This window comes from Polyodon spathula, chromosome 19 (assembly GCF_017654505.1).
Source record: "Polyodon spathula isolate WHYD16114869_AA chromosome 19, ASM1765450v1, whole genome shotgun sequence".
NCBI lineage: Eukaryota > Metazoa > Chordata > Actinopteri > Acipenseriformes > Polyodontidae > Polyodon > Polyodon spathula.
In genome coordinates this window covers 33303402-33328081 of record NC_054552.1, presented here as the reverse complement: position 1 = coordinate 33328081, position 24680 = coordinate 33303402, and the positions used below count along the sequence as shown (strand labels likewise).

Here is a 24680-nt window from a genome sequence, read left to right as displayed (position 1 = left end):
CTTCTGCACAGATACCTATCTGTTGCGAGCTACACAGCAAAAGCTAAACTGCACAGGAGGGCATTCCGTAGCTAAAATGCTGTGTGTTTTTTAAGCATTCAGGTTCGTAGATATTACTTTATAAAATACAAGACCTATGGGATTACAGGAACAAAGTGATTGGAAATAATAACTATTATTATAATTCTATTTGTATTACATGCCTCCTGTTTTACTGGGGTAATTTGTTTACAACAGTACTAGAGATCTGCCTACATGGAGACTCAGTATTGTGACTAAAATAACTTTAACCCTTTCTTTCCTGGATACCACTGCAGTCGCCCGGATGTTGGGTTTGGGCGAATCCTAATTCCCCATCAGTTTTTTTATACTCTAACGATAGATTAGGTTATAACTGAGTTGCATTAAATCTATAAAATAAAATATAACCGTAGGGCAATGAATGCAACTGAAATAAGCTAAACAACGCAGGGAGAGTATTTTAAGCACTTTGCGTTTGTTCTGTTAGTTCTGTCCAGTGGATTTAAAATGTTACTAAGCGGTAGTTAATTTTCCAAACCCATTAATCGTATGCAGCCCAATCAATGAATCAAGTGACAGCACAGACCCTCCAGCTCCTTGTTCACCAGAATGTTGCAAATGGCCCTTAACCCTGTCATGAGGTTCCTTAGCTGCTCAGCTGGTTAATATAGTGACAAAGAGGGGGTTACACACATAGCAGGGTTCAGGTGTTTAAGATAACACAGATACAAATATATTGCATGTACAAAACCAGTATTCAAACTTCCAGACAGCCCCAAACACACCCAAATCAGGAAGACACCTTGTTGAAAATGCACTATACTGGGATGCAACATAACATGAATCTGAACTGTACTACAGTACCAGGGGAGAGTCAGGTTACAGCCTGTACATTCTAACCCATTTGAACCTCTTTACTCCTCAGCATCAGTCGGTTTCCAGTTCTACAAGCTGCTACTTTCAACACTGCAGCGCACTGTACAAACCCTGCTGTAGGAGGCTTTATAGAGAGACAGATTCCTCTGGTTGGTTCAGGACAGACAGCCCATATAAAAACCCTTACAGCGAGCTTTACATGATTAGATGCCAACCCTCTTCAGGCTTGAAAAGCGAGGCTTGCAATGAAAGCTCTTGCTGCTTTTTACCATTCAGATGCTGGCACTGTGACATGATGGGTCCCCCTGCTATTTGAAAATAATTCCAGACGTCCTGCAATCCTGCTGGGGTTGTAAGAAGAGAATGCATTTGTCAAAGCGAGGTGACTAATAATACTGCCCCTTACCGGGGCACAGCGAGAGCTGACAGATCCTTTCAGTTAGCAGCCATTTCTCTTTACCAGGTCACTTCATCTCTATTCAAAGGCAAAAAAATCAAAACTTACAATTCAGAGAGAGAAGCAGAAAATGAGCTGATGTGTCATTAAACTGTAATCTGATGCTGAGCTGTGCTTTGACATGCAGTGCTTCATTCTAAATGACTGTTGCTCATAGGCTTTTTCGAAAAGGCATCTTTATTCTATCATACAGACCTCAGCAGGGGTGAGCACTAGGTGCCTTACTGGTGAATCATTTCTCAATCTTCCTTTTCCAATGCCACTGTATTCAAGCAATCAGACTTGGCTGGTGTGGGGGAGTTGCCAGCAGAATGCACTGAGAATCTTCGGGTTCTTCACTGTGCCATGCTACTGCTGCATTCTGGAACCTCCGCTCTCTTCTGGAACCTCTTCTGTAAGGTCTGATAGCATCTAGACCTTTCAAGTGAGTTTGAACTACAACACATGTGAAGAGATTAGGTACCAGTCAGCAGCAGCAACTTCTCACCTATAGCATTGAAATAGCTGAAACTGTAACTGTATCATAGAATACTGAAATAAACTGTTTGCTACATTTAGACAAACATCACTGTCTTCTTGTCGTCACATTTGTCTAGATTTATACACACAGTTATTTTTTGTATGTCTTTCGATTGAGTGTTTAAAGTAATGGTCACAGACTTCTTAAAGCTGGCAAGTGCAGTGCTTAATAATGTGTCGAACTTCTGAAATCCGTGTCAGGGTACTGGCAGAGCATCAGCTGATCCCCGGGATCACCAGGGAAGCAGCTTCAATCCAGAGAAGCTAACAGGGCAGCAAGTTCTCAACCAGGACTGAGGCACTGGATGCTTTTTCAATTTGTATTACTGTTATTATTATTTTATCATTCCCACATGGCTGTTCCAGTTCTGAGAGCTGGGCTGTGGGATAAAGGACTGGAATTAAGGCAGGAGATTATCTGCCAAATAACTCCTACTGGAATCTGATGGAGTGCATTACTAGGATTTCACTTTTTTTTTTTTTTTTGTAAAGATGATCTCCCTCACGAGTTACTTATTTTTCAATTTAAAATATATTCCCTTTTATCCCTGTTGAAACTGTACATCGTTTCCAAAGACTTTGTTTAAAATATGTTCTAAAATCTCAAGTACGATTTCTGTTCACCTTTGCTGTGAATAGCAGTCACTTTAACCTCATCCCTAACTCTAACTAACCTTACCTCGAACTCCAACCCTCTCACCCTCGCCCTAATTCTAATGAACCAGCTGGTCGCCCGTTTTAGAGAAAGGACTGAAGCTCTACCATTTAAACCAGCAGGACTGTAAGAACAGCCTATGCAACATATTTAATGTTATTAAAAATGATAAGACAAAGTTGAAGCAGGATCCACCACAACCCCTGACCCCTGGAATAATCAGGGCAGAAAATGAGCCTGTTAAAAACATCGATACTGTACATGCTTCCTTATCAACATGTTTCTAAACAACACTGACACAGCCTGCACTTAAAACAGAACACGACCTTCCTTCAGCAAACTGGGAATTAGTCCCGCCAGTCCTGTTATTTGCATATTTTAAGAAGCACTTTGTTACAGCTCTGAAATTGCCGTTGCCAAAAGCCGAGGTAATTGGTGCTACCGCTTGCATTACAAGTACAAGCTATAAATTGCTGTACAAGAGAGAACAGAGAGAGTTAATAATGTCTAGCTCTCAAAAAGACTTGCAGAACTGCATTCTCACTGACTGTTGCCAGTTTTGTCTTTTCTAGTGCAATCTGTGGTCTTCAAAGGATGTAGCTGATGCCCCTAAAGTATCAAATGCACAATCCCAAACATCCTCGATTAGTCCTGCTTGCAGCTCCAGAATGTGGAACAGTTATGGTGTGCCCTGGACTTGTTTTACGTAAGTCTGTTTAGTTTTATGTAAACAGCAAAACATGTTGCGTCAGCCACGCTGTGCTGCACAAATCAGCTTGAAACCTAGACAATCCTTACCAATTAGGGGAACTAATCTAAAGCACATACAGTTTACAACACAATCTAGAGCTTCTTTGCTACTCAGCAGCTGAGCAAGAGGTCTTGACTGGATCCTCATAGTCGCTGCAGCAGCACTTGTTATATTGTGAAATCCACAGAAAACACTCCTCTTAAACTGGCACTCGCAAAGACCAGCTGCTGAGTTGGATTTGTCAAAAGTGAAATGAATTTGATTGCTTTGCTGTTCCAGCAGGGAATCTGTGCACTATTCCAGAGGTGGAACCGCAGCAAAATCAAAACCATGCTAAAAAAAGTCACTGGAATCCAAATCAAAACCATACTAGAAAAATCACTGGAATCAAAATCAAAACCATGCTAAAAAAAATAACAGGAATCCAAATCAAAACCATGCTAGAATAATCACCGGAATCCAAATCAAACCCATACTAGAAAAATCACTGGAATCCAAATCAAAACCATGCTAGAAAAATCATTGGAATCAAAATCAAAACCCCTTCCAAGGAGAAGCCTGAGAGTATAAGATTAGATTACATTAGCACTCAGCAGAAGTCTGGTCACATTTCTTCAGTTCTTTGCAGAAGAATACTAAACATGAATTAGGTCTACTGGTAATATATTATTTCTGTTTACTTTAACACTCCCTCCTTAATGTTACCCTTTTTTAAATTTCTGTTTATTATTGTTATTATTATAAACCCCACAGTTCATGAGCATTGACTGGGTTACCAGTAGAGCTGTCATTATCCCACAGGTAGATGCTCTCCACAAAGCAAACAGAACTTTAAAATCTTGAGACTCGCTTTGAACAGCGACATCACTTTCAAGCAGCCCGGGCTGCCTGTGCTACAATAGAACCTCAAGACACATTTAGGAAATATCCTTGTGCACAAAGACATGTTTGTTTCATAACAGCCTCCGCAGTGATCATTACCTGCAGATACATGTCCTTGTCTTACATTAAGTGCCCTCGCCAACTAACTGTCAACGCATTCAACTATGTAGCAGGTAGTGCATCAGGCAGTGCTGATTAACTGATAATAATGTATCTCCAACATGGCAGATCTGCAGGCGCTCCCTCGCCTTCCTTAACTAGCCTGCCCCTCACTACACCCTCACAATGAGCTCCCATTGTGTAGAAGCGGGTTGGCTTTGTATTACCTCAGAGCTGTCAATCAGCGGTTTCTTCCAATGCTCGAGCACCAGGATAACTTCAGAAACATTAGCACCTCACTGCATGCATTAAAGACCCTCTGAACAAGCTAGCTGATGACTAATGGTTCCTCAATATATTCATTGCTGGATCTCCTGTTTCCTGTTTCTGATGCCAGCTTTTTGTTTTACATAATTAATGTGACAAAACTGTGCAGCTTTTTTAAGTGTTTGTTTAAGGACCAGGGGTTACGACTGGTTTAACCAATCAGAGAGCATTAACTGCTCTTACCTGCAAACACGTTGTTTCTTCCAAGTTCTGCTAGTACTGTCATTATCAACAGCAATATCCGCTGTCCTGTAAGTGCTGAGTTCAGATGTGATGCGTGCAGTACTGGGCTCGTGTTAGTAAGTTATTGGGCATTTCCACTCCCATAGGCTAAGGAAAAAATGGGCTTTCCTTTAAAGCCAATTGCTTTTGTCAGTCCTTCATTGGAAAGTAAACCCCAGAGAGGAGAAGAGGCAAAGGACTTCTCAGTTTCACACACATGTCTGTGCACCCATTATACAGGAAGCAAAATTCTCAACCAGTACATTTGTTATACTGTTCAGCTAACAAAAAAAAAAAACATTAATATAGTATTCACCAGGCTAGTTTGCAGACAGAGTTGTTCCTACTAGACACCTAATGGTAACAGACTGAGTTTGCCGTTCAAACCCTTCTGATGTCTCATGCTCAGGTCAAACTGAGCTCAACGAACTGGCTCGGGGAACGGCACTGGGAATACACAGTAGAATGTGGTTGGGGATCTTAATGAGACCCCCTGCTGTGCTGATTCTTGTTTTGGCAGCATGAGGCATAACTTCAAGCAGGCAGATGCCTTGGATGGTGCAAGGCCAAACATCCCATGTGCCACAGCTGAGTGTGTTACAGGGCAGCGGATGATCTAATAACACCAATCTTGTACTGCCTTGCCTTCACAGCCTGGTGTTTATAATCCCACAACGGGCGTGAATGTTTTAAAAAAGGGTCGCCTGGGGTAAAAACATGAGACACGCCAGGCTGACAGAGCCAAAAGGTGACACTGTCACACTATTTTAATGGAATGAAGAAGCCTGAGCCCGGCATTTAGGATTCTCCAGACAATTCAAAGACAGGTAAAGGAAGATTTCTACAGCAAAATGGAATTAACTCAACACAGAAACACCAGAATGACAGCAGCCACCAGAGGGCGGTAAGAGTGAGGTAAAATAAATCAAAGCAAACAACATGCCATTTGAGGATACTTACTGTTCAACAAAAGGGTTCCAGGTAAAGAATGTGTAGGGTTAAGAATCTCCAGTAGTCTTGTGACAAACCCCTACACCTCTGCTAAAGACTATACATTAACTCACCTAGCAACGCTCTGCTGTATACTCTAACAAACAATGGCACATAATAGACATGCAGAAATGACAGGGTGAGAGGGCTACAGTTCAGCTCTGAATTACAAAGCAGGTGGTTTGGGTAAATGCTCTACTGTTCTACTGTTTCCATGCAAAGATGACAACCACACACGCAGTTTATAAATGTTTCAACTCGTCACTTATTGCCACGGAAACAAGTAACCCTTTAAGGCAAAATGAATATATGTGTCCCACAAAACAAAACAAAAATGATGCTAGCTTTATTATTTTTGCAGTGAGGTGCACAGAACAGGTCCAGATTTCGTGACAGGTTGGATCTGCTCGTCCACATTGCCAGTGTCCTCCTTGTGATACTCGAGGCGCTCCCAGCTGTATTCTAAAGAGAAACTGTTTGAACAAGCGCTCAATTCCTTGTGTGGAAGGAACCAGCTCAACTTGAACACAGTCCTTTCAGGAGAACAGCACAGTAAAAACTCAGGAATTAGCCTACTGTACAATCTCACTTCCATGGAAGAGCTTGCTTTTTTATTGACTATAAGGTAAGGTCTATGAAAAGAGGATCTCATCTAGATAATTTCCCTTTTCAGAGATTGCACACACACACACAGCTGAGAATCATGGATCTTATTGCACAATTGCAGAGTTTAATGCCACTGAAGAGAGGAGGGATTATCAAACCCAAACCTATTACACAGCAGGTCTCTGTGGTAAATACCAGGGTAAATGCTATGAGTGTTGATATTTATCATAATCTGAAACTAGTCAGCAGAAATAATTCCACTTCTATCAGTGTTGTCTTTTTGTAAAGTTTCTTTGCACTGAAACTGTAAAAGTTTAATGTTTTTCTTGCCATTCAATTACGAAGTAAACTTTCGTACTCCCTACTAATGTACTGTCTCCACTTTCAATTCATGATTGTTAATGAAACAACAAGAGTGACAATCCTTCCCAAAGAGGCAAAGTGAGCGCAGCTGTTTAAGAGCCAACATGGCACACATGAACAACAACGATGTCATTGATAACCACGCTGTAAAAACACAAATACAAATGGAATAACTTACTCGCTTACAAAGAAGACAGACAGCCATGCAGTGTGGGTGTTGGATACATTCTGGAAAAAAAATACAGTTCGCAGAGTTTTATTAGCTAGAAAATATTATAACCCGAGTCTGTTCAGTAAACGGTTCATCTCAGTCGGCTAGGTTTTACTGTGAACCGCCCACAACTATTGATGAGCGATTAATGGGCTTCTAGCGCCCTCTAGCGGGAATGGATAGCAGTGCATATAGATTTTTTCCAGGTTGCAATTTTGTATTGATTGTATCCGTATAGTTATTTCCTTTTATTTCATAAAACAATCCGTACTTTTAGCAGTTTAGCGAATACATATTTTTTTTTGTATTGGGTTATTACTTAATTGTTTGCCTGTAATATTATATTATATAAAGCATTTAAATACAAACAACGTTTTTTTTTTTTTTTTTTTATGACACGAGAGTATCATATATCTGAAATATATATGATGAACATATATATATATATATATATATATATATATATATATATATATATATATATATATATATATATATATATATATATAATATATATTTATGCACATTATAAACAGAAATTCTTTTGATAAACTACAGATCCAGACAAATATATGTACTTGTTTTAACTGTTTCGTTTATTTACTTTGCAGGTCAGTTCTGTTTTTAACTGTTTCATGAAATATTAATATTAACATTTACGTGTGTAATTAATGTATATACATATTCACAGTGGAAAAAAGCACTGTACTATGCGATATGCTAATTGTTATAAAAAATAAAAATAAAACAAAATTGAATGGACCAAACATTTAACACAAATAAAATCTAAAGAATTAATGACGATCACTGGAACGTCATTCAGATAATCTGATCCCTTGTGGTTAAAATTAAAATAATAATAATAAAATATGTGTAGGGTACCACTCCCACCACAAGAGGGAGCGCACAAGTAAGGTTCTCATGCGACCTCGCTCATTTCTCTCCAAACACAAGGCTCGTTTTGTTACCAATAGCTGTTACATTTGTTTCCCCCTGCGAGTGTAAACAGTTATAAAACTTTATTTCCAGGTGTCTGATTGTAATGTCTGGTTCTCACTGATGAAGTTTGATAGCCAATTCAATGGACGCCTTTTTTTCATTTCATTAGTTAAGAAACGGCCTCAGACAGAGATTGTGTGTTGACCTTAAATATTGTATGAGACAAGACTTTTCGATGCTCTCTCTGGATGTTTGATAAAGTATAATTCTAGTTATTTATAATATCGGAGTAACAGTGTGTGATAACTTTATCAATACACGTATTGTGTGACGCTGTGTTGATTTCTGGTACCAGGTGTCAGGATGGTATGTTTCAGATTGGTTGACGGGTGAAATGGCTGATTTGGTGTTTTTGTAAAAGGTTTCACATGCCTTTTCACATGAGCTTTACATACACAGACAGAAACTTATTGGAATTAGGAGAGCGCATCCAATCCGGAGACTGCGGGCAGAGCGCATCCAATCCGGAGTCTGCGGGCAGAGCGCATCCAATCCGGAGACTGCGGGCAGAGCGCATCCAATCCGGAGTCTGCGGGCAGAGCGCATCCAATCCGGAGTCTGCGGGCAGAGCGCATCCAATCCGGAGTCTGCGGGCAGAGCGCATCCAATCCGGAGAGCTGCGGGCAGAGCGCATCCAATCCGGAGACTGCGGGCAGAGCGCATCCAATCCGGAGTCTGCGGGCAGAGCGCATCCAATCCGGAGTCTGCGGGCAGAGCGCATCCAATCCGGAGTCTGCGGGCAGAGCGCATCCAATCCGGAGTCTGCGGGCAGAGCGCATCCAATCCGGAGACTGCGGGCAGAGCGCATCCAATCCGGAGTCTGCGGGCAGAGCGCATCCAATCCGGAGTCTGCGGGCAGAGCGCATCCAATCCGGAGACTGCGGGCAGAGCGCATCCAATCCGGAGACTGCGGGCAGAGCGCATCCAATCCGGAGACTGCGGGCAGAGCGCATCCAGTGCTGTCTGTGGGGTGACGCGGGCCCCCGCTGGGGGAGTTGCGCAAACCCAGCACAGCTCTGACTGCTGAATCACAAAGAGGGGAGACAGAGCAGGGTGTAATACAAGAGAGTTGATCAATCATTAAATACTGAATCCTCCGTTTGTTTATTTATTGACAGTTTTATTAGTAATATCGGCTCCACGCCTGTAAGGATTGGCATACAAAATACCACATGAAATAGTCAATATTTAACAATTAAATATGTAGTATTGTGATATTACATAAATCAACGCCTGGGGTTGCCTCCACGGAGGTGCGGGTGTCAAAAATAATTCATTATAGCCGAGGTGCGGACATTCCTAACCGTATTATTGCGTTTTATGGGTTTACTTTATCCAGTATAAATTGTAATTTATCCATCATAACCACTATAATGTATTTAGGTTGCCCCAAAACCCCAGGGTGCCCCCCCCCCCCCCCCCCCCCAAAAAAAAAAAACCCAAAACAAATCGTAATGTACTGGCTGTGTGTTGCGTGTGTCAGGTGACACGTCAGGAATTTAATCTAGAGGTCTCTGTATGCGGATCTCAGGTATCAGGAGGCGCGTTTTTATACTAGTCAGCAGAATTACAACAGCCGGGTGTGACGTGCTGCTTTTATAATTTAGCGGACCTCTCTGATATTTCCTGGGTGCAGGGAGACGATGAAAAAGAAGTACCCTGTGCCCCAGGCGTGAGGGGCGCAGTCTGGCGAGCTAGCGGTGAGGTGCTGCTGGTTAGTGCACGCCAGTCTCCGGTATACGACCAGGGATTCTCGGCAGGGTATTTTGAGTGTTTTCGGGATTACAGAATGAAGCAATAGTAGATTAAAATGTTCTATAACTTTTCGTACCAGAGGGACAGCGGATCTCAGTGTTTCCACACTTACATGTGGGTTGTGTCTCCTATAGCCCTATACAGATCCACGCAATATAGCTGTTAGGAACTCCAAAACACATCTCGTTTGAATTGCAAAAAAACATTAGCTGAAGCTAGCAGGCAGTTCCTTTGTATACTAATATTCTTTGTTCTGCTTTACATGTACAATACACATGCATACAAGCATGCAAACGTTCATACAACACACGTGTCCTTGGTAGTTTCAATGAAGTAATCCCAATCTACAGGCCGATGTTTAAAGTAGTGTATCTTTTATAATATTTTGTTTGTAACAGTGTGTGGTAGTGTTTTTCAGTGCTTATAAACAAAGTTATATGAGTCGTAGCTGAATGAAAAAAGGCGAAGCAGTTTTAAAGGAAGCGAAAAACAAAGGAGATTAAAATCCCCTGTTTGTGTGTTTTCTCTTCTCTTCTCTTCTCTCTGCTGCCGATGAGGAGGAGCTGTTTATTCGTTCACGTCATCCTCTATCTCATTCCCTTCTTCCTTCCTGCAATACACAGGCAGAGAGAGAGCGTCCGCTTCGCTAAACGGGTGTGCATAATATCAGTAAAGCGAAGAAAGAGATTCCGAGCAGCGTTTCACTCCACCGGGACCAGGTGAGTTCAGTATCCTTACGGTTATTAATCATGGGTTTGATATAACTGATAAATCCAGCAAAACGGTAAAAAAAACGAGCCTGCTCAGTTTCGTTTTAAAGGAATATGCTTGTTTTTAATCGCCTTTGATGTCGATTTGCTCGTGTGTGTATTTGGGACGGTCATCTATACGATTTCGTGGTTGTTTTTGTGTGTTTTGTGGCTATTTGCCGCGTATATTTTCTATTAAAAAACGAAATAGGTCAGTCCATACACAGCCAACATGTCGTCTTTTCTTTCATTTCCACATTCCCTCATGCCACAAACAGATGGCGTCTGAGGAAAAAATGGAGAGAAGGAGAAAGAAGAGCAGAAACGAATGCAAGCTGGATGTATAGCCGACTGTACTGTACGCCGTGCTGGGCATGTCACTAGCTTCGTACCGCTGGGTGTTATATCCCAAACTAAGCCATGATAACTTCTGTTGACAAAAAAAAAAAAAAAGTTTGTTTCCATTTGAAGTTCATGTACAAAGTTTTTGTAATTTGTTTGTGCTTAAAATACGTTGTTCACATGAGTCACACTGAACTAAACGTTACTAACATGAATAACCACCCCAAGCGATCTACGAGTTTAGTTTCCAAATTTCTGTTGAACTTGTACTAAGTGTCAAGGGTCAAAGGGTGAACAGTTAGTGAGCACTTGAATCATGTTTTCTGTAATAAAACTACGGTATACAGCCAGGGTACCAGCGGTAATCAAGCACGCTTTACCTGATAGATGAAAAGACCAGAATTGCTGTATGTTTACTCTTAAGGGTTTTTGCTTCATGGCATAGTTTTTAAAAAGTATTTGATTTCTGAACTTGAGATTAGCAGGCTGTGAACTTGGGGTTCATTTTAAGGAGCTTCTGATCATCGCTGAAGGTGTAAGTCAAGGTCTGTTTGCACTAGCTAGCTTTGAAAGGTGAACCACAACTGGTAATTATGCAAACGCACCTTGTTCTTACTTTGCTGTAATTAAAATAGGTAACAGAAATGCTTTTTAATTTAGTTGTGTTTTCAGTGAAGTGGAGGTTATTTTATGCTTGTACTCCCGTTTAGCATGGGTCTCTTTCACTGACACATTATTCACTTGTGATTTCAATTCTTTCTTTTCAAAGCTTCTCTCTCTTTTTTTCCTCCGTTCTTTCTTTCTGCCTGCTTTTCTCTGCTGTTTTCTTTTCATTGGTTTTCTTCTCCTCCCCTATTCAGTTCCTCTTTCTTCTCTTTTCTGAATAGTTCTGGTATTTTAAGAGATGTTGGGGGAGGGGTTAGTTTCAATCACAGCTGCTGCAGAAAAATACTTTTTATGCCCCCACTCGCTTAGAGAAACCAAAATATTGAACGTGAAGTTGTTTACCTCCTTTGCGCACACTCCTCATTATAAAGTCATATTTTCCCCTGCTCCAATCCTTTTAAGTGCTGCCCCATTTGACTTATATACATATACCTATTTGTCCAGATTCCCATTTAAAGAATATTTTTCAGAACTCTTTTAAAAAACAAAACAAAACACAAAACAGTGCTCAAAGGCCTAAAGGCACCTTGCAGATATGTTACAGAAAGCCCTTGCTTCAGGCTTGTGAATAAGGTTCATCTCTTTTGTAGACCTCCCCCCACCCATTGGCCCTCTAGTCCAGAAAACAACACAGATCTGGAAAGAAGTCAAACAGGAGACTGTATTTCCACCTCAGCATTCAGCACTCTGAAAAATGCTTGCTTGATCCATGTACAGTACAATCCTGATCCAGTGATTCAGGAGGCTTAGTTATTCCATCAGCATTTCTAAGTCTATGCCCATCACTGCCATACAAGAGCTATGTTTTCACCTTGGGTTTTATCAAAATACTGCTGGTGATGTTCAAGATTATTTTGGGGCTTCTCAGACTGCCTAATCCTGGAATGCATGCTGGAAGGTGATATTAAAATTATTATTATTATTATTATTATTATTATTATTATTATTATTATTATTATTACTACCCGTCAACAAGTAAAGTATCAGTAGGGTAACTCCTAATGCAGATCAACCTGCATAAACGTGCTTCAACAGGGAATCACGTGGAAGTGAAAATGAATGCATTGAAAACGCTCTGTTTGGTTGGATAGGCCTTGTTTGGTTTACTGTATGTCTTGGTAGAGAGCACACATGTTTCCAAGTTTGTGTGTGTGTGTCTGGGTTTCTTCAGATGGAACTTTTACAGAGAAAACAGTATCTTGGAATGGGATGACTGAAGGGGAGAGAAAGGTGAAAGACAGATAAGAGGAGAGATAAAAGCTGGAATTGAGAAGAATAGGATAAAGAGAGAGAGGCAGAGATGAGAGACGAGGAAGATAAGAGAAAGGAGAGAGAGAGAGAAACGGAGAGGGGAGATGCTGTATACAGAGCAGAGATGAGTTTCCATGGAAACGGGAAGAAGGTACCGCCAGAGACAAAGCATTCCTGTTTTAACAATCTCAAGAACAAGTGATTCAAGATAAAAGTAGAAATACAGGCTTTCTCATTGCTGATGTCCACCCCTGCTGCCTGTAGTTACTGTAGGTGGTTATTAGTTCAGGTACTGTAGTTGGAAAGAGTTGGTAGCAGATAGTCTATTTCCTGGGGAGAGGGTATATTTGAGAAAAAGCAAAAGATGCTAAATACTGCTATACACTACACTCTGCATTTTATACATGTTTAGAACTGAGAGAAGTGTTGCATACTGATTTAGACCTGGTACCAAACCAATCCTGTTATTAAATATCACCAGCGCGACAGAACGCTTGGCTTACCTACTGTACTAGTGACAGTCTGGCGAAGGGTTACAAAGGATTGATGCAGCTGTGCAACAGTGGTATTTTACTGAGATAAAATCTTAACTATTAGAAGTTTTTTCCCCATTCACATTTAATTGAGTTGTGGTTTTGGATTTTGTTTTCACGTTTTCTGTCTCCTTTTAATTCCATTTGTTCTTTCATTGTTCTGCCCCCCCCCCCCCTCATTGTTGACTGCACCTTTTTCCTCTATCTGCAGCTATTCACTAGCGTTGGGATTTCTGAATCCCTTTGTAATCCCTTCAGGTAGATCTGTCTCTCTCTATGTCTGTCTGTGTGGTCTCTCTCTCTCACTCTCACAATCACACACACATTGTATGTGGTTTACAGTACAGGCTTTGATTGTGAATTCTGCATATAGTCATCACATTGATTTGCTGATTGCTAAAAACAGAATTATAACCACAATAGCTCACTGCTTTTTGGACCCTCTACTTTCGAGCTGTCCAACACAGTTGTTTTCGTCTTGCATACCGTATAAAGTAAGAAGTTCAATTTGTCATGTACTGTGTGACGTCTTTTAATTCAAGCTGTGGAGTTTCTTATTTATCAAGCATTCCTGTGTGTTTTGGCTTAATTAATTCCCCTACTGTAGCTGGTTTTCCTAGAGGAAAACTCAAACCATGAAGGAACTGTTCTGCAGTTTTACTGTTGAGACTTTTTTTTTTACCCAGGATAGCCCATGACCATTCACATATGCAAAGCCAAGATCAGTGCAGTGTCTTCGACTGTACCTTAGCGGTACTCATTAATGCTGCTTTGTTCAATAATCCTAGACTGGGCAAATGGAGCCTAATAAATTAGTTTGTCTTTGGATTGCATATGTAGACAATAACATTTCCAGTACAGTGCAAACTAAATAGTGTCCACAACACTGTTTCTACAGTCTTTCCCAGCACATCTTTAATATCAACATGTAAAAAATGTAATAGAGTGCACACAGATAATAAAGAGAATAATTTGCAAACCCAAAAGTGTTCTTCAAACAACTTCATTTCTACTCAGGACTGCCCGTAAGCAAATACAAATTTTGTATTGGAGAAAATACAGAATGTCTAATTATTATTGTGAACTCTGTACTAAACATACAGTACAAAGGGGAGCAGGGATGCTTCATTGGGGGGGGGGGGGGGGGGGGGCTTGCACCACCATCCCTCTCTTTTCTAATTATGTTTTGCTAGTACTGCCTTTATTCCCATCAGGTGGAAAATTGTGGCTGTAGGTCCAATTCAAATCTTATTAAAAATCTCTCCACATTTCTAGGCTATTTCATGGATTTATATATTCCTAAAATGCCTTCTCCTGGTTCAGTTAGTCGAATTGTCCCGTGTTTAAATACTCATTGTGTGTGTGGCTGTAAAGAATACTGACTGCAGCTAGTTTGTGTGAAAGATCAGCTAATAGTAGATGATGTTTTTGTTAAGGTAACGCTAAACGCAAACACGTCAGTTAAAATGAGAGTAATAATTATGAGTAAACTTACTGAAACAGCTGCTTTTTCTGGTCTTGCAGCACTTCAGTTCTTATTTTACTGAAGGTTTGGGGTAGACTGTTTCTGCTATTCTACATACAGGAAGGTACGATCTTGTTGTTCACGTGCTGTGAGTAGTCAACTTACAATCTGGCTGTAGTTGGGCTACCTGTACTGGTACACCGGCAGCTTCAAGTCTGGGAGTTCCCGAGAGAAGTAACTCTTTTTAATATGAGTCATGTTCCCTTTGCGGTTTCATTTCATTTTAGTTTCCTTCTCGCTTCTCTTTTTTTAAAAGCGAATAAGTTCTAAAATAAAAAATCTCCTTTTAATCTGCGTAAGAGTTCCCTGGTGCCTGTCATCGTTGTGCAGCTCTTAGTTTTCCAGATGTTTTCTTTCACTTCGGTGACGTCTCTTAATCCTGCTGTACACCCCTGTAGCTTCAAGGGGCTCTCGGTTTCCTCTCCCCATTCACTTGTATTCTGACAGGACTAGGTGGGCTTTACCTGAGTCAGTGTCCTGGAAAACAAAAGGATCAAAAAGAGGTAAGAATGTGAGAGAGAGATTTCTGAAGTCTTTACACCTATTTTTTTCTTTACACGAGGGGGGTTAGTTTCCTAAATTCCACTCCGTCCCCCTCTCTATCTGTGCTCCAGTTAAGATTTGGAGTGAACAGGTGTTAATATTTGCAGTGGAACATTGCCAGTGTTTTTGTTTTTTCTCACAGTAGTGTGTTATATCCATACCCCTTGTGGTTTCTTCTCCTACTTTTCTTCCCCTTTCATCTCTGTCTTTGTTTCTTCATTCTCTCTGCTGCCTCTCTCACCCCACCCATTGTATTCTCATCTCTCCACATTTACTCTGTACTTTCATTGATTATTCATTAATTATTTTTACAGCTATGGCCAAATGTTTTGCATCATTTTAGGATTGAAACATAATAAAAATGTGTGTGTGTGTGTGTGTGTGTAATGTATATATATATATATATATATATATATATATATATATATATATATATATATATATATATATATATATATTATTAATATAATTATTAATTAAGGTTAATATAGCGAAGTCCACTGGAAGCTGTAATAGTAGTACATTATTTCATGATTTTGAAATGCCACATTTTTCAATTTTGTCAGTTTTTTTAAGTATATGGAAAACTACAAAGTGGTATGTAATTTTAAATGGTAAAACGTAACATTATTCAGCAGGTTTCATTCGACTCTATGAAGCAAAATTTGTAAAATGTTATGGGGTGATGCAAAACTTTTGGCAGTAGCTGTACTCACATTTTATTTAGTCTTGAAATGTTTGGGAGTTAAGGGGTCCATTTTTTCCTTTACTGTCAGTTGCTCACCCCCTCCCTTATTTTTGTTCTCACCTTCTCTCTCATTCTGACCCTATCCCTTCCCCCTCTCTTTCCTTTTCTTCCTCCCCCACCATTCCTCCCTCTCTCTCCCCCCTCTCTCATTCGCTCTTCCTCCTCTCTTTGCTATCAATTTTATTTCCATTTCTCTCACTCCCTTTCTTCTTTGCTGTCTCCCTTTTCTTTCCATCTCCCTCTCACTCTCTCACTCACTCGCTCATCCCCTCCCTTTTTTCTTTGCTGTCTCCCTTTTCTTTCCATCTCCCTCTCTCTCCCTCTCTCACTCACTCGCTCATCCCCTCCCTTTCTTCTTTGCTGTCTCCCTTTTCTTTCCATCTCCCTCTCTCTCACTCACTCGCTCATCCCCTCCCTTTCTTCTTTGCTGTTTCCCTTTTCTTTCCATCTCTCCCTCCCCCCTCTTGCCCTCTCTTCTTTCACACAATCTCTCAGCCTCCTCTTTTCTTCTTCCCTCCCCTCTTATGTTATCTTCCGTGCTCTCTCTCTCTCTCTCTCTCTCTCTCTCTCTCTCTCTCTCTCTCTCTCCCTCCTCCCCCTCACACTTTTCTACCCTCCCTTTTCTCTGCTCTCTCTCTCTCTCTCTCTCTCTCTCTCTCTCTCTCTCTCTCTCTCTTGCTGTCCTTTTCTTTTTACCTGATAAGTCTCTCTTGCTGCACTCCTCTAATATACCTGTTTCTGCTTGCATGCTTACATTATTTATTTTGTTGTTGTATTGTTTTGCTAAATTATTCTTAATTCTAATTTCTTTGTCTTTACTTTCTGTTCTGCATTGGCAGAATATTTTAAGTGGCAGCAGTACAGAGAGCTAGCTGCACAATGTGCAGTGAGGAAGCCTCCTCCCCCACTGAGTGAAATGGTAGCTTCAAACTTGCCTAGTACAGTATGTGTGGAAGCACATACAGCCCTCCCTAATTATAAAGCACTGGGACCTCCTTCCCTCTTCCAAAAACAAATCATTAGGAACTCGTTTCTATCCATTCGTGTTGAAGGGGTCTTGCAGCATCATAGAATTTCAGAATGAGGAAATCCAGTGGTAAGGGGCAGAGTCTTGTACAGTATTATTAGATGGAGAAGGTTATATCACATCTACTTTTTAAAGGGGCAGAACCTAATAGAATACACATTTCTACTGCAGCATGTTCAGAAATACAGGCAACTACAGTATTACTGCTTTCAGGAACAACAATTCAGACGAGTCACGGAGTGTTCTGTATTCTGTCTACGGTTGACCAAACAGGAAGCAGGTTGAGGTTTTTGTCCGGGTTCTGTATTTGTGCTTCAGCGTTGCAATAATTCTCGTGGGATTATGCTAGGTTTTAACCCTTCACTATATTACAAACCTTCACTATGTAAGACTGTTGCGTTCTTTTTACAGATTTCCTGCAGGGAGGCAAAACGCCACTTATTGAGCTTTGCTTTCCCATGCTTCTTGTGCAGTTAACATTGACGTCTCATAGCATTTTAAACATATTTGAATAAGTTCATTATTGGTTGTGGCTGTTTACATGAGTCTTGGCTGCATTATTAAATGAACAGGAAGGCATCTGGATTTCTTAAGGAAATTGGCTTCCTGGTTGGACTGGGATTGTATTTTCATTTTTAGTGAGCAGGAAGGAAGGCCTAACCAGTCTCAGCTTTGTTCTACAGTGCTAATCAAATGTGTTTTCTGTTCTCCGCAAGAGAGACTCGATACTCATTGGATTACTGCTGCTGAGAACCATTTGATATTTATAATATAGCAATAATACACCCACAAGAACGTTTGGGGCATCAAACCCGATTTCATAATATGAGGGGGGCCTGAATTTAGTTAGTGTGGAGTGAACGCCTTTTGAGTTGAGAGTTGCAAATCTGTCTTATTTTGAGCCTAACCTTTTTTTTTTTCTTTTTGCTTGAAGGAGGAAGACTGTTGGCTGACTAGATGTTACACTAAAGTCATGGAACAGTTGATCAATAGTGGAACTCAGACGGACCCCGTGGTCGTGCTTTCCCTGGCGCAGGCAGCTGTTTTAGGCTTGATTTCTCAGAACGAAGTGTTTGGAGCCACCATAGCGCCCAATGGCTTCTACACCGGAGAACCCAAAGAGTCCCCTCCTCCACAGCAGGAGCAACTAGAATACGGTTTTACCGACCAGCTCATCGGGGCCAATGGAGACTACCTTCCAGAGACAGAGGACGGGGAGCCCCCGGATGCAGAGGAGAGGAGGAAACCCGGCCCGAAAGGGAAAAGAAAACGGGAGGAGTCCTCGGGGTCTGAAGGTCTGGACTCAGAGGAGGCGAAGCAGGTCAAAGGAGAGGGCCGCTCTAAAATAGACTGCAGCCAGAAACCAGCAAGCCCTTGCACTGGGGACGGGATGAAAATGATCAACCCGTGCTGCTTCAAAAGCAATCTTCCACACCTAGTCACTCCTGTAACACGTCACAAGCACAAGCAGAACGGGAACTGCTGTCCCAGCTGCAAGGAGGAGGGTAAAACCAGACGTGATGAAGAGGAGGAGGAGGAGGAGGAGGAGGAGGAGGAGGAGGAGGAGAAGAATAATAAGAATAAAGACCTCTCTGAACCCAGCGAAGAGAGCCAGGACAGCCCTGTTTTGAGCCAGTACTTCGAGCCCAGTGAAGTGGGGTACGAGTCTGGGGAGGTGGCCGGGCCAGAGGGTGAGTTTGATGAGAACAGCCAGAACATGAGCTGGCAGGAACAGACGGACAGTGAGGGAAACGCACAGCACAGCCGGCGGGTGCAGATCGACCGGCTGGACATCAACGTGCAGATTGACGAGTCCTACTGCGTCGACATGGGTGAAGGGCTGAAGCGCTGGAAGTGCCGCATGTGTGACAAGTCTTACACCTCCAAGTATAACCTGGTCACGCACATCCTGGGCCACAGCGGCATCAAGCCCCACGAGTGTCCACACTGTGGCAAGCTCTTCAAGCAGCCCAGCCACCTGCAGACACATCTCCTCACCCACCAGGGCACGCGGCCGCACAAGTGCGGCGTCTGCAAAAAGGCCTTCACTCAGACCAGCCACCTCAAGAGACACATGCTGCAGCACACGGACGTCAAGCCCTACAGCTGCTGCTTCTGCGGGCGCGGCTTCGCCTACCCCAGCGAGCTGAAAGCTCACGAGACGAAACACGAGAACGGGCGCTGCCACGTGTGCGTGGAATGTGGGCTGGACTTCCCCGCACTGAGCCAGCTCAAGAGGCACCTGGCCACGCACCAGGGCCCCACCTCCTACGAGTGCTCAGAGTGCAGCAAGTCCTTCCACTACCGCAGCCAGCTGCAGAACCACCTGATGAAGCACCAGAACATCCGGCCGTTCGTCTGCAGCGAGTGCGGCTTGGAGTTCTCCCAGATCCACCACCTGAAACAGCACGCGCTCACACACAAGGTGAGAGGCTGCTTCCAAGGCTCGGCTGCATGTTCCATGTAGTGGAGCTAAAACTGAAATGCTCTGCTTTTTTGGCCTGTTTGTTTTAAATAAGTTAGGAGCTTAAACAAATAGTTACTAAAACCTACTGCTAGAAATGCATGCTGCATTTTATAAATATGGCATTGGGTTTAGTATTTAATCATAGCTAATGATGTCTTGCCACCAGACTTTAATAGTGGTAAAAAATTGCTTTATTAAAAATGCTGGTAATTGATTACTGAGAATGCTTGTGTTGTACAAAGTATAAATCCTCCTCTTGCATTGTATGGTCAGTAGCCTGTGTGCCTGCATGGCTGGCTGGGCTGGCATCTGTATCAGAACGCAGTTTGTTAGCAGGTTTGATACTCCACAGCTGGGGGTCACTGTCCTGCAGTGGCGTGATTGACTGCCCCCCTGGGTGACTAGCTGGCCTGCATATTAAACTGACTGAGGGGCCCAGCTGTTCCCACTTGATCAGTTAATGAAGATGCTGCGTGGGGGAGGATATGTAGGCCTCAAGGAAACTTGGAGGAGGGGAGTGTGGATCAGATTGGTTTAATAATTATCATGAATGCCCTGGGAATGTCAAAAGAAAGCTTTGCATTTATTTTAATTGTTTTATTTTAAGTTCTACACACAACTTTAAAAAATAAACTTCGAACAGAACTATAAAACTACTGAGATCTCTAAACAAACGGGAGAAAAAAATAACACCTCTGTTTACTTTTTTTGCTAACGAAGATTTGGATTGTGGGAAGCTTCCTCTTTTGTTTTTAGTGTAGTCCCTTCCATTGCTGTTGACTAAGCTTGCTCCCCCTTGTGTCTTGTTAAAGTAATTGCAAGGGCAGATTCAGCACTCTCAAACACGATGGCGCCGCAGCCATGAGTATTCAAGGGCGGCTGCAGCACCATCCAGAACCCTGGCGGCAGCACTATTGTTCTGCATTCTAAATCTAGACTGTAACCCTGAGCACATACAGTTCATTAGTGTATTGTGCTGATTTGTTAGACTTCAGTCCAGTAGTCAAGGAATTGTCTGGTTTTAATTTACACTAACCATGATACAGTGCTTCTCTTTCTGTGTGGTGCAATTAACCTGCTTTTTACCTTTTTAAGACATCGGAACATTTGTGCTTTGTTGTTCTAGGGTGTAAAAGAATTCAAATGTGACGTGTGCTCACGAGAGTTCACGCTGTCGGCGAACCTGAAGAGGCACATGCTGATTCACGCCAGCGTGCGCCCCTACCAGTGCCACATCTGCTTTAAAACCTTTGTTCAGAAACAGACGCTCAAGACACACATGATTGTCCACTTACCTGTCAAACCTTTCAAATGCAAGGTAAGACTCCTGAGAATGAGACACAGCACTGTAACAGCCTGATGCAGTACATTTGAGAGCTTCAAGAAAGGGTTTGTACCCTAGCACTGACCTCTGTATGACCTTTAACAGCTGTGTTACTACGACACATGCTAACCAGGTATGACCAGTGTGAAAGGAATCCTACAGAACTAGGGAATACTAGATAGGGGCTGGGATTTAAGGGATCTGAAAATGTATTTATTTATTATTTTAACTTTACTGATGTTAGGAGTTAACGTTTTAGCTAAAAACTAGCCGAGCTAAGATCCCTTAAATAGACTAACCTATTATTTTTGTTGTTGTTGTATATCTATATATATTTGTATAGGTCTGTGGAAAATCCTTCAACCGAATGTACAACCTCCTGGGCCACATGCACCTCCATGCAGGCAGCAAGCCTTTCAAGTGCCCGTACTGCTCCAGCAAATTCAACCTGAAAGGCAACCTGAGCCGACACATGAAGGTCAAGCATGGCATCGTGGACATATCTCTGGACGGGCCAGGTGATTGTTACTGAGGAATCAGATGAACATCCACTGCAGCATGGGGATGATAATGTCTTGCTTGCGGAGAAATAGTATTAAAAAAAGAACTGCATGTGCCCCTTGCATGTCAGTTTCTGTAACGACGCAAGGTCGGACATGCTTTTAATGAAGTTGTGCTTTCCTCACAAAGAAAATATGTGTATGGTGCCTCTAGTGTTATTAAATGTTTAAAATCCCAGCTGTTTGAGAGTTAACGTCCGTGTTTGTTTTTTTTACCTTCTAGATCTGGACATGAACAGCTCTGAAAACCCTGACATGGAGGGTCAGGAAGACTATGAGGAAGATAATTCCTATGATTACACTGAATCAGAAACCCCTGACAACACACAAGACATTTCCAAACTGTCTGAGGAGGCCATGAAAGACATGGGGTACTATGACTTTGAGAAGGAGACAGACAGATACCCAATGGCTTGAAGGCTGCGATGCAGTGTTCACTACAGTGATGGGGATGGGAGGTTCAAAGAGCCTGACGAAGCTCAGGGCACTGGATTGGTTGGCTGTTGACGGCCCCATCACAGAACCCTACTGAACTTCCAAGAAGTGCCTGCGGTGAGACGTGCTTAACAATGCAGCTGTTCTGCCTCCAGGTCCCACTAGATTGTACTGAAACCAGGTATATACAGTAAGGAAGGCAAACGGTTTCACACCCCAGTTCAGTGGGTGCCCAGTGAAACCAGTGACTGTTTAATATTCCTGCAGAAAAGTTCTGGCACTGTCTAGCCATCCCTAGGGGGGGGGGCCTCTGGAAAGAAAAAATAAAAACATTTAGATGCAACTTTTTCTCATGTTTTCAAATGGTTGAAGTATTATTCGTTGATTGTGGTATAAATAGAACTTGTGGGAAAAAGTAGTCTTGCTGATGAGTAACAGCCAGGGTCAGAGAAAATAGCAAACAACGGTTTACAAACCAGTACTGCTAGAAAGTGTACAACCCTAGAAGTTCTTACAGTGATGGTTATCTAGGAGGCAAAATAACCCCCCAACGGTGGGTCACGATACTCTCATTCTAAAATGTAGGATATGGATCCTCGGCTAATACCCTACATTGTCCAAGGCAGGGTTGAGGTGTTTACATTGGCTGCTGCATAATGGGAACAGCATCCGTGCAGCTTGAAAAGGTAATACTATTTAGACGGATTGTTTCCTGCACAGAGACAGTTGTCAGGTTCACTGTTATTATGATTGTTTTATCAGTCCACTAGATGGCGACCTTTAAGTGCACTGTGCTTCAATTCCGAGTAGCTGCTGTTGATGCTTCCCTGTGAAATCCTAGTGTGTTCAAACCTCAAACAGGAATCAGCCCTGGGCTTCTAGGGTTTGTTTATTGACACTATGGTGCCAATAAAAAGATGCTACTATGTGTTAGTGATGGAGGCTGAAAGATAACATGCTGTTGCTGCCTCCACATGGCCAGCTTGGTGGAACGTTGGTGAATATGGATTGTCTCCTGAAACCCTTTGTATTCCCTGAATGCCAGGGTTTGAATTGGAGACGTCTCCAAAGTGAAGTCTCTTTTGGGCCGTGGGTGTGTCTGTAGTCAGGGCAGGGTGATGCACCGAACCCTGGAGTAAAGAATGGGAAAACAACTGAAACAAGGATTAGACATCAGGTGCAATTTGAATGATAACTTTTACAATAAGTGTTCTAAAGAAATATACTTTTTGCTAGTTCTTCTGGAAATGTACAGTTCACTTAGAGGAACAGCCTGTTTTCTCTTCACATGTTAACACGTTTATAGAGCATGGTTCTGCATTTGGCAATGCGTTGCTACATACCTGTTTTGCAAAGATACCAATAGAAGTTTTTTGACAAGCTGAAAATGTTGTCACAGATATATAAATCAATCTTTTGCCCATTAAAATGATTCCTGCTTGTATGGATTGAAGTATAAGCAGTTTAGTGATTGTATTAGTGCTTATTCATGTGTTCAAGTACACTAATCTGTATTGTACTTCTATTAGTTCTGTTCAATCTCAGGGCCTTTGTGTGTTCCTTTCATTCATCTGGTCACTGTGGACCAAAGAATTTGACTACTACCAAAAGAAAGACTTGAAGCCAAACAGTGCAGAAAATGACTATTATTCCAGCACCTGGAACGGAGCCTCTTGACGCATTGTACCACATTCTTACAAATCCTGGTTTTCTGATCAAGATGGGAAGACAACTATTGAGCAAGTGTGTGAAAGCTGGTCTTTGATTCTGACCTGAAATATTGCATCTGAGTTGTTGTAAAATAGCAAAACTACTTACGTACATTATTGCAACTTAGTGCACCAACTAGGACCAGTATCTGTGAAAACTCCTGCTGTATGTTCGTGTTAAGAGTGAGATAGTGTACTGTCCACGGAGTGTGCTGTAGCAGGGCTCCCCTGCCACCAGGAGGAGCTTGCTGAATGCTGTGCTGTGTATTGTGTAGAGCTGCACTACACTGCTTGGCAGTATTAACATGTAAATGCATTTCAGATATTCCTTTTAGGCATTAACAAGGATACATGTGGGGGGCAGATTCCCATGGAGATCTTTCATTATCCATCTCCACCACACTGAGGCATTTAAAAGGCTTTAGCCCTCCCTCTCATCTCCGTATAGTTTATAATACTTGAGTTTCCTAAAGAGCATGCCAATAACAAATACACTGGAGATACAATGACACTAATTTGCCCTGTGTTGGGGACTCTCTCCAGTAGCTGACAGAGGTTGAGTTGCTGTTGACTAAGCTGGCGTAACTGTGCACAGATAAGAGAGAAGATATTGCATTTCCTAACCTTCACAGTTAAGACACAAATAAAACCTTTTGAAAGGATCAGACCCGTTTTCATTTCTGTTGCATTGGTGTGAATATACTGTACATGTAAAATGCTGTGTACCTGACAAGAATATTGTAAATAATAAATTTATTTACCTTTAACAAATACTGATATTCTGTGTAAACATAATGTATTACCCAGTTCAGTGTTTGTAACTTGGCATTGGGTTTGGATAATGGGTCTTTGGTACTTCAAAACTCAAGCAAAATTCTGCGGTAGAGCTTGTAGGAAACTCAGGCAGGCAAATCTCCAGTTTCCACCCCAATAATATGAAGAGTTACTTAAGCTTGCAGAAAATAAAGAACTACCTTTTGATGTCTGTACTGAGCAGCTAAAGTTACATTGAAAAGAATTTCCAGTTTCATTGTCCAGTAGTTTGCTTTCAAACCCTGAACTGGCATT

At 41.9% G+C, this 24680-nt stretch overlaps 1 protein-coding gene across 2 annotated transcripts; it reads left to right on the top strand.

Annotated features, from left to right (window-relative positions):
* Positions 1-9585: 9585 nt before the first annotated feature.
* LOC121294760 (zinc finger protein 710-like) lies at positions 9586-24274 on the top strand. 2 transcript variants are annotated; one of them, XM_041218836.1, is made up of 6 exons: positions 9586-9678; positions 10357-10452; positions 18052-19542; positions 20711-20902; positions 21252-21426; positions 21692-24274. In XM_041218836.1, exons 3-6 carry the CDS (start codon positions 18091-18093, stop codon positions 21883-21885), a joined length of 2013 nt encoding a protein of 670 aa, XP_041074770.1. In that variant the 5' UTR covers positions 9586-9678; positions 10357-10452; positions 18052-18090; the 3' UTR covers positions 21886-24274. The 2 variants fall into 2 exon arrangements, with proteins under 2 accessions (XP_041074770.1, XP_041074769.1); XM_041218835.1 differs by lacking the exon at positions 9586-9678 and having other exon boundaries at positions 10260-10452.
* Positions 24275-24680: the final 406 nt, after the last annotated feature.

Excerpts from the sequence above, each read along its gene's own strand:
- LOC121294760 (XM_041218836.1), top strand. The coding sequence starts at position 18,091 with ATGGAACAGTTGATCAATAGTGGAACTCAGACGGACCCCGTGGTCGTG. Across the intron at positions 19,543-20,710 it reads AGCACGCGCTCACACACAAG|GGTGTAAAAGAATTCAAATG; the intron begins GTGAGAGGCTGC and ends TTGTTGTTCTAG. Across the intron at positions 20,903-21,251 it reads TCAAACCTTTCAAATGCAAG|GTCTGTGGAAAATCCTTCAA; the intron begins GTAAGACTCCTG and ends ATATTTGTATAG.